The sequence below is a fragment of the Coregonus lavaretus genome, assembly GCF_964263955.1.
Source record: "Coregonus lavaretus genome assembly, chromosome: 13".
Lineage (NCBI taxonomy): Eukaryota > Metazoa > Chordata > Actinopteri > Salmoniformes > Salmonidae > Coregonus > Coregonus lavaretus.
In genome coordinates this window covers 9,393,582-9,412,046 of record NC_140000.1, presented here as the reverse complement: position 1 = coordinate 9,412,046, position 18,465 = coordinate 9,393,582, and the positions used below count along the sequence as shown (strand labels likewise).

General features: G+C 46.0%; 1 protein-coding gene across 1 annotated transcript; it reads left to right on the top strand.

Annotated features, from left to right (window-relative positions):
• Positions 1 to 176: 176 nt before the first annotated feature.
• LOC311139139 (ras-interacting protein 1-like) lies at positions 177 to 13,452 on the top strand. Its single transcript, XM_084174028.1, has 16 exons — positions 177 to 467; positions 1,551 to 1,681; positions 2,215 to 2,660; positions 4,616 to 4,876; positions 4,993 to 5,237; positions 5,353 to 5,526; positions 5,960 to 6,164; positions 6,500 to 6,798; positions 8,421 to 8,582; positions 8,915 to 8,955; positions 9,697 to 9,851; positions 10,177 to 10,289; positions 10,390 to 10,675; positions 11,069 to 11,232; positions 11,686 to 11,827; positions 12,501 to 13,452. Exons 2-16 carry the CDS (start codon positions 1,551 to 1,553, stop codon positions 12,677 to 12,679), a joined length of 3,003 nt encoding a protein of 1,000 aa, XP_084030154.1. The 5' UTR covers positions 177 to 467; the 3' UTR covers positions 12,680 to 13,452.
• Positions 13,453 to 18,465: the final 5,013 nt, after the last annotated feature.

Here is an 18,465-nt window from a genome sequence, read left to right as displayed (position 1 = left end):
TATGTCCAGGGAGGGTACAAGGGGCCAGCAAGTGTGTGCATTACACTATAATCTCCCCATTTCCTCTCTCTCTCTCTCTCTCAGGATATAGGTGTTGTCCAGCGCGAAGGAAGGAAATTCTGTCACTTAGAACAATGGGCCTGTTTCTCTATCTATAGACTCAGAGAGGCAGAGAAAGAGAGAGAAGGAGCCCATACCACCATTACTTAGAAGACAGACAGAAAACAGAAAGAAAACAATAGAAAGTGGAGAAAAATATGTTCTGATTTAAAAAGAGAGAATATATTGATGAAGAGAACGTGTTCGAGAGAAAGAGAGAGACCTGTGGCGCAGATAGACATTTTGAAAATGGAGTTTTTGTCTTGGGGAAAAAGGAAAATACTAAGTTGTTTTTAACCATTTTCTTTTTCTCTGTTGAGAAGGACTAATAAAACACTTATACGAAGAGGGAACTGCAGTCGTCCTCGGTAAGTACTTTCAAATACGCTTTTATTGTAGAGGGCCTATAGTGTTGCATTGGTTCGTTACTTTTCCATTAGATTTGTTAACATTTGAGCTGTCATCCATGATAAGATAAGGTCACAATATTGATCATTTTCCACCGTAAAATGTTGCTGATAAGTTCTTGCTGTTTCTTTTGTAACATTGCTTTATAGAAAATATAATCAAAATACCAACAATGAAAATAGATTTTCTGGGTGCAAATTTAAACCGTTCTACTTACCTCACTTTGCACTTTCATTTTTCATTTTGACCCATATCATTTTAGAAGTAAGGGTAGTAGCTGCCCTTGAGCACAGATCTAGTATCAGTTTTCCCTCCCCAAATTCTCCATTCCACCATTACGAGGGAAAACTTCACTGACCTTAGGTCAGTGTCTAGGGGTAATTTCATTCTACTCCTAGTTGTAGGCTGAGGGGCAGACATGTAGTGACCTTAAGAGTGGGGATTTCCCTTTCAACACGACAGCTGGATCTGAGGCCTGTACAACACACTTCCTGTTTGGACAAGGAGGAATGACACACATTCAATTTAGAGTACCTTTGTGACAAAGATGTCATTTACAGTGCTGTACCGTAAGAATTTGAGATGATTTGAGCCAAGTGTAGACCTATCTACCTTTTTTTTTTTTTTTTGCCAATGTGGGGCAGCAATCACTTCCACAGCCAAATTCCTTTGGTGTGTAACAATGAACAATTCCACAAGGATCAGGAGGATCTCAAACTATTCATGATGATGACCTTAAGCTATTTATGATGATGATATCATTATTTGACAAGTTTAGGATTACATACCCCCAGTTGGGTTGTTTGGAGGAAAAGGTCAGTCTTCCTCCCCCTGATGATTCAACCTTTGATTTGTGTCCAAATATATCAAGGGCCTGTTTCAGGCCCACATGAATAGAATCTAAAACAGTATAGTCCACACACATCTTTATATCAGTGGCACACATTTTTTTACTTAATTAACCCAATGATTATCAACATTTGATCTGTGTTCTTTGAGTTCTCACATTACACAATACCTTTCTCTCTCTCTCTGGATCTCAGATGGATCAGATGGAGGGGACTGACAGTCCTCGCTTCAGGAAGCTCCATTTCCCTGTGGGTCTGTGGATCAACTCTCCCAGGAAACACTTTGCCAAGCTGGGGGGCCGGTGGCCCAGTGCCGTCTCTGTCAAGTCAGTCTCTCTGCTACCTATGTATAGTACCTCAATGTCACTTAGTTCAATGTTGATTCTCAACTATTTTGTTCTAGTCCAGCACTAACACATCTGACTCAGCTAATCAATTTATCACACATCAATCCAGGTCTCTTAACTCGGTTGGTCTTTCGGTCTGTCTGTCTGTCTGTCGGTCTGTCTGTCTGTCTGTCTGTCTGCCGACTCTCTGTTTTTTCAGTTTGTTCTGTATTCAGTTTGTTTATCCCTCAGTCCTCCTCACTATATCTTCAGCCACAGTAAAGTTAAGTGTCTGACATGTTTTTGCATACAATAAATAAACCAAGACAACAGCTCGGTATGGACTGATTTGATTGTATGGTCATGTTCCATATGTCATGCAGTGTTCCTTGAATCCTGTGACCCTTTTCTAGCAGTTATTATTGTCTATGTTCAACTCTGTCAGCCATAACTCACAGCTGACTTCCCCTACTGCCCCTCTCTCTTCCGCCTATCTCTTTTTCTTTCCCCCTCCTCTCCTTCTCTCTCCCTAGGTCCACCACCAGCTCTGACGCAGCATCCCTCCACGAGGCCCCCTCTGCCCCTTCCTCTTCTCTCTCCATCTCCACCCCCTCCCTCGCTCCCCCATCCCCCACTCCATCTCCGGCCTTCCTCCGGCCCCGTCCCGCCGGACCCCAGTCCCGCACCAAGCGTCTTTCTCACCTCTTCCTGAGGGGGCGCTCAAACAGTGACCGGGACAAGGCCATAGGGGAGAAGGAGAGGGAGGTGTGGGCCCACTCTGCTGCCCCTTCCTCCCACCACTACCTGCCCCCTGCCTCCTCCACAGCCCCAGGCCTCATCAAGATCTATGGGGATGCTCTGTCTAGTGGGGCTAACTACCGCTCCCTGCTGGCCAACGCCCACTCTACAGCCAAACAGCTCATCACCCAGGTCATCACCCGCTACACGGAGAGAGAGAGGGAGGAGACAGACGATGCCGGTAAGAGGCAGAAAGAGAGAGAATACTGAGAGAGTACAGTACAGGGATTCATGTAAGAGAGGCGTGAAAGTACAGATAAACATGGGATAAGACTATTGTATGATTACCACACAATAACTAATACAGCCAAAAGCTTTGGGACTTTCAGTATGTAGCCTATGCCTGTGATGGCAGGACAGGAAATTACAGTAACTGTAGAGAAAGGGACAGTGGCTTACTGGTATTCATATTCCTTGTTGACACATACAGTGAGGGAAAAAGGGATTTGATCCCCTGCTGATTTTGTACGTTTTCCTACTGACAAAGAAATGATCAGTCTATAATTTTAATGGTAGGTTTATTTGAACAGTGAGAGACAGAATAACAACAACAAAATCCAGAAAAACGCATGTCAAAAATGTTATAAATTGATTTGCATTTTAATGAGGGAAATAAGTATTTGACCCCCTCTCAATCAGAAAGATTTCTGGCTCCCAGGTGTCTTTTATACAGGTAATGAGCTGAGATTAGGAGCACACTCACAGCTGTATAAAAGACACCTGTCCACAGAAGCAATCAATCAATCAGATTCCAAACTCTCCACCATGGCCAAGACCAAAGAGCTCTCCAAGGATGTAGATTGTAGACCAACACAAGGCTGGAATGGGCTACAAGACCATCGCCAAGCAGCTTGGTGAGAAGGTGACAACAGTTGGTGCGATTATTCGCAAATGGAAGAAACACAAAAGACCTGTCAATCTCCCTCGGCCTGGGACTCCATGCAAGATCTCACCTCGTGGAGTTGCAATGATCATGAGAACGATGAGGAATCGGCCAAGAACTACAAGGGAGAATCTTGTCAATGATCTCAAGGCAGCTGGGACCATTGTCACCAAGAAAACAATTGGTAACACACTACGCCGTGAAGGACTGAAATCCTGCAGTGCCCGCAAAGTCCCCCTGCTCAAGAAAGCACATGAACATGCCCGTCTGAAGTTTGCCAATGAACATCTGAATGATTCAGAGGAGAATTGGGTGAAAATGTTGTGGTCAGATGAGACCAAAATCGAGCTCTTTGGCATCAACTCAACTCGCCGTGTTTGGAGGAGGAGGAATGCTGCCTATGACCCCAAGAACACCATCCCCACCGTCAAACATGGAGGTGGAAACATTATGCTTTGGGGGTGTTTTTCTGCTAAGGGGACAGGACAACTTCACCGCATCAAAGGGACGATGGACGGGGCCATGTACCGTCAAATCTTAGGTGAGAACCTCCTTCCCTCAGCCAGGGCATTGAAAATGGGTCGTGGATGGATATTCCAGCATGACAATGACCCAAAACACACGGCCAAGGCAACAAAGGAGTGGCTCAAGAAGAAGCACATTAAGGTCCTGGAGTGGCCTAGCCAGTCTCCAGACCTTAATCCCGTAGAAAATCTGTGGAGGGAGCTGAAGGTTCGAGTTGCCAAACGTCAGCCTCGAAACCTTAATGACTTGGAGAAGATCTGCAAAGAGGAGTGGGACAAAGTCCCTCCTGAGATGTGTGCAAACCTGGTGGCCAACTACAAGAAACGTCTGACCTCTGTGATTGCCAACAAGGGTTTTGCCACCAAGTACTAAGTAATGTTTTGCAGAGGGGTCAAATACTTATTTCCCTCATTAAAATGCAAATCAATTTATAACATTTTGACTTGCGTTTTTCTGGATTTTTTTGTTGTTATTCTATCTCTCACTGTTCAAATAAACCTATCATTAAAATTATAGACTGATCATTTCTTTGTCAGTGGGCAAACGTACAAAATCAGCAGGGGATCAAATACTTTTTTTCCCTCACTGTATCACTGCCCGATGAAGTCAGGCACTTAGCCAGAATTGTTCCAGTAAATACAACCACAGCTGTGAACACTTGTCCAGTTTATGCACATCATATTCACTGGGAAAATAATTAGCCTGGTCGCCCTACCTCCCTCTCCCAGCCATGCAGAAACACAGCCCGGAAGACTTCCTGTTGTGTGATGTCATTGGAAAGCCCATCCAGCAACCGGATGGAGCCGTCCAATGGGAGACAGAGTGTCGTAGGGGCGTGGCTGAATGGGAATGCCCGCTGCTATTGGTGGATATGTGGCAGCCCAAGGACGGGTTTGAACGCCGCTTCGAGATCCAGAGACGGGACGACTACGAAAGAGAGGAGAGGGAGAAAGAGAAGGAGCGAGAGAGGGAAGGAGAGAACCACACAGGTAAAAGGACAATATAGTGTCTCTTGATGACCAGCTCTTACATCTGGGGTTTCCTCCAGTCATCCGTTGAAAAGTGTAATTTCTTTGTTTTTAATGTCTGGTTGTCGTGGTAACAGGTGTACGTTGGAGGCGGAGCCGCATACAGTCGGGGGGCGGGGCTGAAGAGGGCGAGCGAGGTCATCGAGGTCGGAACTCGGAACTCAGGAGGAGCATCAGCGACATGAACCTCAGCCTGAGGCGTCGCCAAGGAAACCACGTCGGCAATGACCCCCGTCGCTCCGGAAACCACCCTAACAACAGCGCAGGACTCCAGGACAGGAAGAACATTGTGAGCATGATAGCTCCATTGGAGCACGGAGAGGTGAGGATGAGTGGATGTGTTTCAACACATATTGCAACTTGATAGCAACAGGGCAACCCCACCTAATCTCAACAGTGCAGCAGTCTGACCACAAGGACTCCTCCCTCTGTCTTAGATGATGAGGTCAAAGGTCAGAGACGAGGTGGAGAGGAGGAACAAAGCAGACAAGGCCGTGGAGGAGGAGAAAGACTACTCAGCCTGCGACCTGGAAGTGATGTCACAGAGCCTGATCCTCCCGCCCACGGACCGACCCTACTTCCTGTTGCTGCAGGGCTACGACCAGAGCAAGGTTAGTCCTGCGCCTCCCAGATGATCACACACACACACACACACACACACACAAACCCTGAACATGACATCATACCTGCATTCCCCTAATCGCCACATACCATCACTGTTTCCATCCCTTCCCCAGCCTCTCCCATTCAACCCTGAGCACATAACAGGCTCACAGCAACACAATACCTTGGGAGACACACAATACCCCACTGTGTACATCACTCCATCTCTCACAATGACCTCACACAGGTCTTCATTGTAGCAAACTGTGACACACTTCATACCTTATCTCTTGACCTCCGCACAACTTAAGATCGCCAAGATGTCCTCTTATCATAACCATGGCCTTCGGATGATAACAGACTCCCTTCTCTCTCTCTTTCTTTCTTTCTTTCTTTCCTTTTTCCTTTCTCCTCTGTGTGTGTTTTCTGTGTTTTGTACAGGACTTTGTTTTGTACATCATGGCGGGGCACACACACGTGTTTGGGCGGAAGCCAACGATGAGGGAGAGAGAGAAGGACAGAGAAAGGGAAAGGAAGGGGAAGAGGCCTCTGAAGGTGGAAACGTTCCTCTCTGCTCCAGACATGCTGGCCAGGCACCTGTTGGTCAGGAGAGACTCAGCCGTACCCGACGTTCCCTCTGGACAAGGTAGGCCTGGTCCACAAACAACCCTAGTCTTAAACCCAGGCCCTACTCCTGTGATGTTTGCAGATCTGAACAAAAAAGAAAGGTGCCAGCAAAATAATGAGCCTTTTCCAAATACGCTTACATGTATCCAAAGAAGTAATACTTCCTTACTACACGTTGACACCTGATTTTACAGTATTTCCCTGTCCACAATCAAGAGATCCTACCGCTAGACACTTCTTGATACCCCCTTATATATGGTTAGAAAACTATCATACATGTTTATAAGCAGTTTATGAGCAGAACTTCAATTATAGTGTTACTAGTTAATCAACCTATTTTCTGTCTTCCCCCAGCTCTGGTGCGTCCCTTCAGAGGAGGAGCAGTCACACACAACGGAGAAGCTCTCTACCGGGAGGCGGTGCTTAAACCTGGGGACGTGATTGGCATAGGAGGTCACTTCCTCTTCCTGTATCGGGACCCCCGAGTGACCCCGTCCCCTCCACTGGCATTGGCGCTGCCCTGGCAAGCCGACGTCCCCTCCACCTGCTGCCTCTCGGGATTGGTGGACAGACAGGAAGCGTTGAGGCAGTACCTGGGGTCCCCTGAGGCTCTGCTAAGGTTCCAGCCCCGACACGCTGATGCTCTGCTACAGGTAAGAGAAGAAAGACCACTGTGTCTGTTAGTAACACCACTGTGTCCGTTAGTAACACCACTGTGTCTGTTAGTAATACCACTGTGTCTGTTAGTAACACCATTGTATCTGTTAGTAACACCACTGTGTCCGTTAGTAACACCACTGTGTCTGTTAGTAATACCACTGTGTCTGTTAGTAACACTACTGGATATGTTAGTAACACCACTGTGTCTGTTAGTAACACCATTGTGTCTGTTAGTAACACCACTGTGTCTGTTAATAACACCACTGTGTCTGTTAGTAACACCAATGTGTCTGTTAGTAACACCACTGTGTCTGTTAATAACACCACTGTGTCTGTTAGTAACACCAATGTGTCTGTTAGTAACACCACTGTGTCTGTTAGTAACACCACTGTGTCTGTTAGTTACACCACTGTGTCTGTTAGTAACACCACTGTGTCTGTTAGTAACACCACCGTGTCCGTTAGTAACACCACTGCGTCTGTTAGTAACACCACTGTGTCTGTTAGTAACACCACTATGTCTGTTAGTTACACCACTTTGTCTGTTAGTAACACCACTGTGTCTGTTAGTTACACCACTGTGTCTGTTAGTAACACCACTGTGTCTATTAGTAACACCACTGTGTCTGTTAGTAACACCATTGAATCTGTTAGTAACACCACTGTGTCTGTTAGTAACACCACTGTGTTTGTTAGTAACACCACTGTGTCTGTTAGTAATACCACTGTGTCTGTTAGTAACACCACTGTGTCTGTTAGTTACACCACTGTGTCTGTTAGTAACACCACTGTGTCTGTTAGTAACACCACTGTGTCCGTTAGTAACACCACTGCGTCTGTTAGTAACACCACTGTGTCTGTTAGTAACACCACTATGTCTGTTAGTTACACCACTTTGTCTGTTAGTAACACCACTGTGTCTGTTAGTTACACCACTGTGTCTGTTAGTAACACCACTGTGTCTATTAGTAACACCACTGTGTCTGTTAGTAACACCACTATGTCTGTTAGTAACACCACTGTGTCTGTTAGTAACACCACTGTGTCTGTTAGTTACACCACTGTGTCTGTTAGTAACACTACTGTGTATGTTAGTAACACCACTGTGTCCGTTAGTAACACCACTTTGTCTGTTAGTAACACCACTGTGTCTGTTAGTAACACCACTGTGTATGTTAGTAATACCACTGTGTCTGTTAGTAACACCACTGTGTATGTTAGTAATACCACTGTGTCTGTTAGTAACACCACTGTGCCTGTTAGTAACACCACTGTGTCTGTTAGTAATACCACTGTGTCTGTTAGTAACACCACTGTGTCTGTTAGTTACACCACTGTGTCTGTTAGTAACACCACTGTGTCAGTTAGTAACACCACCGTGTCTGTTAGTAACACCACTGTGTCTGTTAGTTACACCACTGTGTCTGTTAGTAACTCCACTGTGTCTGTTAGTAACACCACTGTGTCTGTTAGTTACACCACTTTGTCTGTTAGTAACACCACTGTGTCTGTTAGTTACACCACTGTGTCTGCTACCTGTCTGCTACAGATTAGAGTAGAGAACTGTGTTCTACAGGTGGGTTAAAGCCACTGTTTCACACTCTTTCTCCATCAGGAGATCATCTCTAAGAACTCCTCTCCAGACTCAGAGGGCGGGCCTTTAGCCCCAGCCTATCTCCTGTCAATCATGATTGACCATGCCTCCAAACACCTGGATCCCGCCCTCATGCCTCAGTTGCTGCTGAAAGCAGCCAATCAGATCAAAGGGATCGTTTGGGTGAGTTCATTTAGGATCATCTCAATGGTAATAACGCTAACTAGCCGTAGCTCAGTCAAGACTGACAGAGAAAGATACCCAATAGATAAAATGGGATTGTAAAGGGTTATAAACAGAAAGCCAGCCCTAGACAGACATGTCTTTCTCTACAACCCTGTAGGCTGTGAACAGGGATTCATTCAGACAGACAGACAGATGCCTGTCATTGTAGATGAACAGAACAGGGGATGAGCTGATGTCACTTCCCTCCATCTGGAAACTGTGTTGCAATTGCCCTGGAAACTGTGTCTCTCCTCTCATGTCCTCTCTTCCCTCTCCAACTCTTTTTACAGGATAACATTAAGGAATTTGGGGATAAGCATCCCACGCAAAAGTAAGATCATTTCTGTTCAACGTCATATTTCAGCTGTTTCCTGTGTTTAGAGCTTCCTTTAGGGCTGTATTAGGGTGAATCAAGAGCAGTGTTTGTCTAGCTTGTGTGTCTGTAAATTATGTGCCAAACATGCAGATACTATTTAGCATTATGCAAGGATTCATGATTCAAATATGTGACTTTTATGCAAAGTATAAACTGTATATGATACTGATAAACTGATACTGTACACAAATATCTATTAATATTAATTTTCATTTAGCAGATGTTATCCCAAGTGAATAGCAGTTAACAGATGTAATCAGATGTAGTAGAACCCTCGGTCGCACTTTATTTGGATAGTCTGGATTGTCCATCTGTAGATGCTCTACATATGGTCATATTATCAACAAAGTATTTGTTGATAAGTAACTGCATGCTAAGGTTACGGTTAGGGTTAGGTTTAGAATAAGGGTTAGGGTAAGGGTTAAGGTCAGGTCTAGGGTAAGAGTTAAGTTTATGGTTAGGATAAGGGTTAAGGGTTAGGGTTAGTAGATAGTTAGTTGAAATGTTATTGATAGTCTGTAGATAGTCTGTAGAGCATCTACAGATGGACTATCCAAATAAAGTGTTACTGAACCCCGTCATTACATGCTCAATAAAATAGATCAAGGACTTGCTGTAACTCCTTGAGTAGATCGATTAATAGATAGTGACAGCAACTTCTATAACGCTGTGTGTGTTCTGTTCTGGTCTGTCCAGTTCCACAGAGCAGGAGGTTGAACTGAGCGCGCCCAGTGCACAGAAGCTGTCCTCTGACCTTCGACCTCTGATGTTCTGGATGTCCAATGCCACAGAGCTCCTGAACTTCTTCCAGGTCAAAGTTGAGGCCATGGAGCGAGACTGGGAGTTTGAGGGTGAGACACCCGAGTCAAAATAGTCTGTTTCCTCTTGAGCAATGCAAATCACCATTGATCATCTGCCAAAAAAGCTTATTTCTAAAATAATAGCATTTTGTAACATTAGCCTCATCTCTCTGTTTGACGTCACAAGGCTGTTGTATCTTTGTGTCTCCCTGTCTTGCTCTTCCTGTGTGACATTCCTACTATCATAATTTAGCCCCACAGTAGTCAAAACAAGAGTTAGTTTAGTCATTGAGAAAGTTTAAGATATTTTGGATTGTTCTGCAATAACAGTAGTTATATGACTGTAGTTAGAAGTTAATGCATATATATTTACCAGCTCCTGGTGACCCGGTGTTGTCAGCTGACCTGGACACCTGCTCCGAGGCCCTGGCGCAGCTTGATGACGTCATAATGCACACCTTCCAGCAGTGCGTGTACCACCTCACAAAGGTGAGGGAGGTTGAGTTACCTCACAATCAAGACACGATCAAGTTACCGTCCATAATTATATCCCGATCTATACATTAATTCATCTCTCTCTCTCTGTCAGACTCTGTACTCACTCCTACCAGCTCTCCTGGACAACAACCCTTTCTCCAGCCTGGAGAAGGAGAAGGAGAGAGACGAGGCGGAGGGGGGTGAGGGTGGTGGAGGGGAGGGAGATGGGGATGACGTGTCCTCCCTCCCCCCTACGGTGGCTGGGTTGGTGGAGGTGTACCGCTGCTCCCTGATGCTGTCCCGGGAGGCGTGCCTCTCCCCCCCACTCACCTCCCAAACCTTTGGCTACCTCTTCTTCTTCACCAACACCTCCCTGCTCAACACACTGCTGGAGAGAGGTGAGAGGGCAGGGGTCATACTGGGGTCCAAGGTCAGGGGTTGGTCTGAGGAAGCTGCAGTCATGAGCTAAGCGGGTTCCACATTACACATGCAGAAATTGCTTTACGCTACACAAGCCATTGTTTGTGCACGAACCATTTAGTGTAGAGGTCATGAGGAGGATGCGCGCTACCAAGCACAGCGAGACAGAGACTCTGGGTGCGGCTCTAAAATAAGTTGAACTTTCCAACCCTGGTTCAGATGTGCACTAACACACACACACACACACACACACACTAACACACACACACACACTAACACACACACACACTCCCTCTCTTTCTGTCTCTTCCTTCTCTTCTCTCTCTCTCTCTCTGTCTCCCTCCCCCTCTCTATCTCCCTCCCTCTCTCAGACGGTCTGTTCTCCTGGTCTAGAGCGGTCCAGATCCGTACAAACCTGGACCTGGTTCTGGACTGGCTGCAGGGCGCAGGACTTGGAGATATCGCCTCTGAGTTCCTGAAGAAGCTGTCTGTCACAGTCAATTTCCTGTGCGTCCCTAAGACCCGCCTCATCCAGGTAAAACTAATGCTGGTTTAGCCAGTTAACAATCAGTCGATTTAGCAAGATAATGACCCAAATCAAAACATTCTGGATAAAGAATCATGTTTTGGTCTCGTTGTTTTTGTTGTTGTGTTGTTCTTCCTCTAAACCTATTTGACTTATCACACATCCACCCCTAGCCCCTACCACTAGACACTTCCTGATGCCTTCTCCTAAAGCTGATTGGATCAGATAGGTATAAACTGTATGATAACCGCTCTAGGAAGCTGGATAGACACGTTTTTCCGTTAATTTGTTCACACCCATTTAGTTATTTTCAGATATGAGGGGTCATCTAGAGGTGTCAAGGGGCTGGTGGTAGATTTCAGATTTGGCATCCCATCTCAGTTGTAGACATTGCTGATATTGTCCACTTTTCCTCCTCTGTTTTGTTGCTCATTGGTCGTTCGCTTGTTTCTCCCCCGCCAGTCATCCTGGGCCAGTCTACAGGAGGACCACGCCTTGCTAAGCCCCACCCAGCTGCACCACCTGCTGACCCATTACAAGCTGGGACCGGCCAGAGCCCCGCCGGCCTCCTGGGCCCCTCCCCCTGGGACGGAGCTCAGTGGAGGTGAGACACGAGAGAGGAGGGGTTGGGTGTCCTGGAGGGTCATTATGTAGGAGCTAATGCTGCGTTTATAAACAAGTGGGAAGGTAGTATTTACCATATATGACTGGGAAAAATACACGTGAATACCTCTCCAACTAGTAATTACTAGTGGGAAACTCATCTATCATCCCTGAGCTCCGACTTCTCCCACATGCTGACCTCTGACATCCCCTTCCAAGGAAATTACCTCGATAACAGCATTTTCAGCAGTTAAATGCAACAACAGAACATAAATTATAAATAGCAATGTATTAATATGGTTTTTGAACACTATAATCTGTTTACAAGCATGATAGCTGTACTTTTAGTTTATGGTTGATGAAGCTTGTTGGCCATTAGCCAATCAGCGTTTCTCAATGAGTTTAAAGCATGTGAATGCATCCAACTGGTATTTACGACTTCACAACTTCCCACTTGGTTATGAACACAACATTAGATACAACTGCTAACTTGAGATAAGTAGAATGTTCACGTAAATTATGCATTTATGTAAATTAAAAAATGTTTGTGATCTCAAGTCAGGATTCAGCCCTTAGACATTCTGAACATTGTAGGTATACATGTATAGAAGGGGTATGATTTCTTCCTAAGAATCTCAGACCACTACATTTCTATTAATGCTTTTCTGTCCAAGACATCTTCGAAAGTTTCCTGGACCATCCCCCTCTCATCCTGCCAAATGAGACGCCTCAGCTGGACCTCTCCCAGCCAATCCCCAGCCCCGAGCTACAAAAGGAAGTGACACGCCTGCGCAACTTCCTGTGGGGACTCGACCAGGATGAGCTGCCAGCCAATCAGAGGACCAGGCTGTGAGCGCTGAAGAGTTGAGTTCCAGGTAGAAGCTACCCTTAGGCACAGTTCTAGGATCAGCTCACCATCCGCCTCAACCATGAAGGGAGAAAGACACAAAACTGACAGCTGATCAGCGTCTAGGGGCAACCTCATCCATCTCGGGCTACTTTGATAACAATGCTATATTGAACCCTCTGTAATGAACCCTCTGTCGTAAGGCAGATGCAATGGATAGGAATGGCAACTGGTGTGAGGAATGGCAACTGGTGTAAGGAATGGCAACTGGTGTGAGGAATGGCAACTGATGTGAGGAATGGGAACTGGTGTGAGGAATGGCAACTAGTTGAGGAATGGCAACTAGTGTGAGGAATGGCAACTGGTGTGAGGAATGGCAAGTGTCAAAAGAAAGTCATAAAACACTGTAATAGTTATCTAACTGTAAGACAATACAACTGTTTCTTTACTGTTCTCTAAACACTCTTTATTTTGTAACACATTGCCTGGATGCAGTGGTTGCCTGAAAAAGAAGAGTCCTGCAAAATGAAGCATAGATTGTGGTATGACAATGTTATTATGCAAAATATATCCCTGTAGGTCAGCTTTATACTGGATGGATGGATGCTCACCAATATTCTCATATAAAGAATATGGTAAATGTGTATTGTCACAGAACATTAGATTGTATACCAAAGTAAACACTAACATTATGAAGGAAACTGTTTTACCATGTGTATTTTATTTCTAACTGCCATGTACTGTCCTCATATTATAAATAAAATGTAGGTAGCATATGATCTGCACAGTGTGTTTCCTTTGTTATGGCTGTTTTGTCCTTGTTTTCTTTTACTTTGATTGTACCACGCTACTCAACAACTAGACAGGGTCTGGAAAGGTGAATTTCCTGACTCATTTTGTACCCGGGGTGCCAAAATGAAAGGACCACAAGGTGGCGACGTAGCACTCAGTCAACCGCTGGAATGATGACTCAAAAGTTACTAGACTAGGGAATTAGCGGGGGTCCCTGTCAGTCAACCCGATTTCCGAAATATCATATTTCCTGTGTGATTAATAGGTTATTCCAACGTAGACATAACATACGCATGATGGTGCTTCCATGGCTTAGGAAGCGGATGACGACCACACTCGATGATGCCTGGGCTTGGCTGTGCCAAGGTGAACTGTCTGAGGGGTCAGAGAGTATGACTTCAATGGGTAAGATTTTTCATTTCCTCTCTGTGCGGTGATGACACACGCTGAACTGGCTGTGGACAGTCTAATCAGTTTGTTCCTTTATTGCATTAATGCGCCATATCCGATAGTTGGTCTCATAAAATGACCAGTAGCTCGTTTAAGTGAAATTAGTGCACGGTTTTTGTGGACGGGCAGCAGACGGGTGATGTCAGACTGTGTGGTGTGAGTAACATCTGTTTGTGTGACGGCCTGCGAGCGTCTCATAAACCATGTTACTGTAAGTAACCTAACTATTTGTTGTCACTCAGTAGACTCATGCCAAATTTCTAAATAAACAAAGTAGCCTACTTCCCCCCAGTTCTAATAGCCTATTGAGAGTGGAGAAAGTAGTCTGTCAATTTATCTTTCTTCTTCAGTTTTGAAGCATCTTCAAATTCCCACGACTTAATGAAGTGGTATTTATCTCGAATCTCAAGAAGTTGTGTGTGTTTTTTCCTCTAATGCTTTGGCTGGTAGCCAAACCTCTTCCTCTCTTCCGGTCAACAACTTTGGCTGTACTCTTTTATGGTAAAAAGCCTGAAAACACTCCCGTGAGAGAAAGGACTTACATCATCGTCACCGTCTCCAATTCTAACTGGGATCCTGTCTCTGTCTTACTCGGCTGTTATCGAAAAACATGCACTCGATGTTATTGCTTAGAGTCGGTTATAGATTGTGAATCATCTCTAAGAGGCCCCTGTGGTTAAATTGATCAATAAGTGACTTTGTGATCTCTCTCATTTGAAATTAAATGCGGTGTATGAGTGAGAGTGAGTGAGAATGTGTGTGTGTGCTAATTTTTACTTTCCAGTAATTTAACCCAAATGTATGGAAAATAGATCTGGAGGGGAGAGTAACGCACTGTGCTGATTGTGTAATATTGTGTCCAGTTATATGCTCTACAGTTAACCTCTCTGATCCCTGTCTGAGTTTGAATGTATGTCATGTCTAAGGTTTGGTCATTAGTCTGTGTGTGACACACACTCACACATTCATGTATGCACACCGACACACCGACACATGTCATACCATTAGCTACACATTCAGCCACATTGATATGCGCATACATGCTGTCATATGGTTGTAAATAGTCATACAGGGAGATCGATCTTCTCTTTGTCCATTTCTCTCTCTCTCTCTTACTTTTTCTCTCTCTCTCTCTCTCTCTCTCTCTCTCTCTCTCTCTCTCTCTCTCTCTCTCTCACACACACACACACACACACACACAACTCTGTCCCCAGGTGCAGAGTTCCACACCTGTTGGAGCGTTTCTCTGTAATTAGCTCAGGCCAATTATCATTGGTGGGAGAAGGGGGGGGGGGGGGGAGACAATGGACCAGTTATTCTCTCCCTATCATCTCCCTCCTTCCTTCTCTCTCTCTTCTGTCTAGTAATGAAAGATTCTTCCCTTCTTCAAAGGGACAGGGTTTCCTACAAAACAGCTGAGTCAGAAGAGAACAGAATTGAGAGAGCGAGAGCGAGAGCGAGAGCGAGAGAGAGAGAGAGAGAGAGAGAGAGAGAGACAGAGAGAGAGAGAGAGGGAGAGCGAGATAGAGAGAGAGATAGAGGGAGAGAGAGATAGAGAGAAAGGGAGAGAGAGAGAGAGGGAGAGATAGATAGAGAGAGGGAGAGAGAGATAGAGAGAGAGGGAGAGAGAGAGAGAGAGCGAGAGAGAGAGAGAGAGAGGGAGATAGATAGAGAGATAGAGAGAGAGGAGAGAGAGAGAGAGAGAGAGAGAGAGAGAGAGATAGAGGTAGAGAGGGAGAGAGAGAGAAAGAGAGTGAGAGAGAGAGAGAGAGAGAGCCTGGTACAGGATCTATAGTTCTACCTCTTCTATCTCAGTAGCTTGGTACAGGAGCTATATAGTTCAACTATTTTTGTCATTACTGTTTGTTTGGGTGAATGCACCACACACAAACTTAAAGACTCTGCTCAGGGGTTTCTGGCGCGTTGTTTGACAGGCGTTATGTAAACCAGCTGACGCGGTTTAGATAGGTGGGTGTGTGAGTTTTAATAGGCGAGGCTTGTTAAAGTGCTGGAGGAGTGGGCGGTGTTGCTGTGCCACTCCTGAACTTTACTTTTCAAACTCCACTAAAGTGAATTAACCCCCGGGAAGCTTTGAAAATCAATACGGCTGAGGGGGAGCCAGGGGCATGGGGGAAGGGGATACCTACTCTGTTGCACAACTGAATGCATTCAATCGAAATGTGTCTTCCACATTTAACCCAACCACTCTGAACGACGTCCATGTCATCGGCGCCCGGGGAGCAGTTGTTGTTGGGGGTTAACTGCCTTGCTCAAGGGTAGAACGGGGATTTGAACGAGCAACCTATTGGTTACTGGCCGAACGATCTTAACCGCTGGGCTACCTGCCGCCCCCACAGGGAGGGAGAGAGAGAGAGAGAGTGTGTGTATATGCAGGAGTCTGTGTGTGCGTTATCACTCACGTCTGGGCTTTACGTGGCCATGAAGGGCCTCTCCGTGGGCTGTGACAGCCAGGGGTTCAGTCAGGGGTGCAGGGATAGCCCCCGGTGGTGACCTGAACAACACCCTCTCCTGTTGGAATGAGATGCTATCGCGGTGCGGTCGACTCACCCCCTCTCTACCCCTCACCTCCAATGTGCCGAATCAGTGGAAGAGAAACTCAACGAATATCCCTGACACCACACACACTTACACACATAAACAAACACACACACGCACACACACACACACACACACACTAATATGGAAAAAAGCCTGTTTGGAGCGAATATGAGGGCAAATATTATTATTCCTGAGCGTAACCACGGTGAGCACCTCTGACCTGGCAGTGAAAGTGCTGAAACAAAAAGCCCAAAGACTTTTTCTGCTCCTTCAAACGAGCGCTACATAAAATAAACACGGCCATCAGATCATCAGCCTGTGAACATGGGGCAGCATTACCCCGCGCCGCCTGCCTGCCCGCCCAGCCTACTGCTCTATGGGAGTTAAGTGTGGGATCCGCTCAGTCAACACCATGACGCAAAATGGAACAAGCCTCCAACAGAAGCCCCGGGGCTGACGGAATAAGGCCCCTGCCCACAGCCCCCCAAGCCCCCGAGAAAGGAAGAAAAAGAGAGGAAAAGGTAGAGGGGGAAGAGGAGAGGAGGGGTGCAGACATTTTAGGAAAAGACCACCAGGCCCCAGTCTGCAGCACTGACCCCCTCCCCAATACACACACCCTTCCAGAGAGCCAACGGCAGGACAGACAGCCGACAGAGAGAGAGAGACAGAGAGAGAGTAGGAGAGAGAGAGAGAGAGAGAGAGAGAGAGAGAGAGAGAGAGAGAGAGAGAGAGAGAGAGAGAGAGAGAGAGAGAGAGAGAGAGAAAGAGAGTGAGCAGGGCAGGGCAGCAGGGTGGTTGGTGGCGGTGGCTGGAGCCGCCTGGGAGACTGTGGGGCTTAGCTGGCTAGCCAGGCTAACAGTGGGCAGCCTCAGCATGTAGGAGCTGACCTCACAGGGGCTCTTTATAAGCTGTGTGTGTGTGAGTGTGTGTGTGTGTGTGTGTGTGTGTGTGTGTGTGTGTGTGTGTGTGTGTGTGTGTGTGTGTGTGTGTGTGTGTGTGTGTGTGTGTGTGTGTGTGTGTGTGTGTGTGTGTGTGTGTGTGGAGGAGCTGACGTAACCTGCTGGGTACAGGAGTAAACACATTTGTCCCCTAGGGAGACCTGGGCTTCTCTTCTGCCCCAACCATAACCTCAGAGAGATTCCACACACACTCACACACATAATTCCACATACACATAGAGATTTATACACACACTAACCCTCCTAGTCCATCTCTAACCTCATACACAGATTCCACCCTCCAAGTACCACATACAGTGAGGGAAAAAAGTATTTGATCCCCTGCTGATTTTTTACGTTTGCCCACTGACAAAGACATGATCAGTCTATAATTTTAATGGTAGGTTTATTTGAACAGTGAGAGACAGAATAACAACAACAAAATCCAGAAAAACGCATGTCAAAAATGTTATACATTGATTTGCATTTTAATGAGGGAAATAAGTATTTGACCCCTCTGCAAAACATGACTTAGTACTTGGTGGCAAAACCCTTGTTGGCAATCACAGAGGTCAGACGTTTCTTGTAGTTGGCCACCAGGTTTGCACACATCTCAGGAGGGATTTTGTTCCACTCCTCTTTGCAGATCTTCTCCAAGTCATTAAGGTTTCGAGGCTGACGTTTGGCAACTCGAACCTTCAGCTCCCTCCACAGAATTTCTATGGGATTAAGGTCTGGAGACTGGCTAGGCCACTCAAGACCTTAATGTGCCTCTTCTTGAGCCACTCCTTTGTTGCCTTGGCCGTGTGTTTTGAGTCATTGTCATGCTGGAATACCCATCCATGACCCATTTTCAATGCCCTGGCTGAGGGAAGGAGGTTCTCACCCAAGATTTGACGGTACATGGCCCCGTCCATCGTCCCTTTGATGCGGTGAAGTTGTCCTGTCCCCTTAGCAGAAAAACACTCCCAAAGCATAATGTTTCCACCACCATGTTTGACGGTGGGGATGGTGTTCTTGGGGTCATAGGCAGCATTCCTCCTCCTCCAAACA

What these genes read in the sequence shown, in the direction of transcription:
- LOC311139139 (XM_084174028.1), top strand. Translation starts at nt 1,551, where the DNA reads ATGGATCAGATGGAGGGGACTGACAGTCCTCGCTTCAGGAAGCTCCAT. An exon ending in GCGAGACTGGGAGTTTGAGG is followed by an intron (nt 9,852 to 10,176) that starts GTGAGACACCCG and finishes TATATTTACCAG; the next exon opens with CTCCTGGTGACCCGGTGTTG. An exon ending in TGGGACGGAGCTCAGTGGAG is followed by an intron (nt 11,828 to 12,500) that starts GTGAGACACGAG and finishes TTTCTGTCCAAG; the next exon opens with ACATCTTCGAAAGTTTCCTG.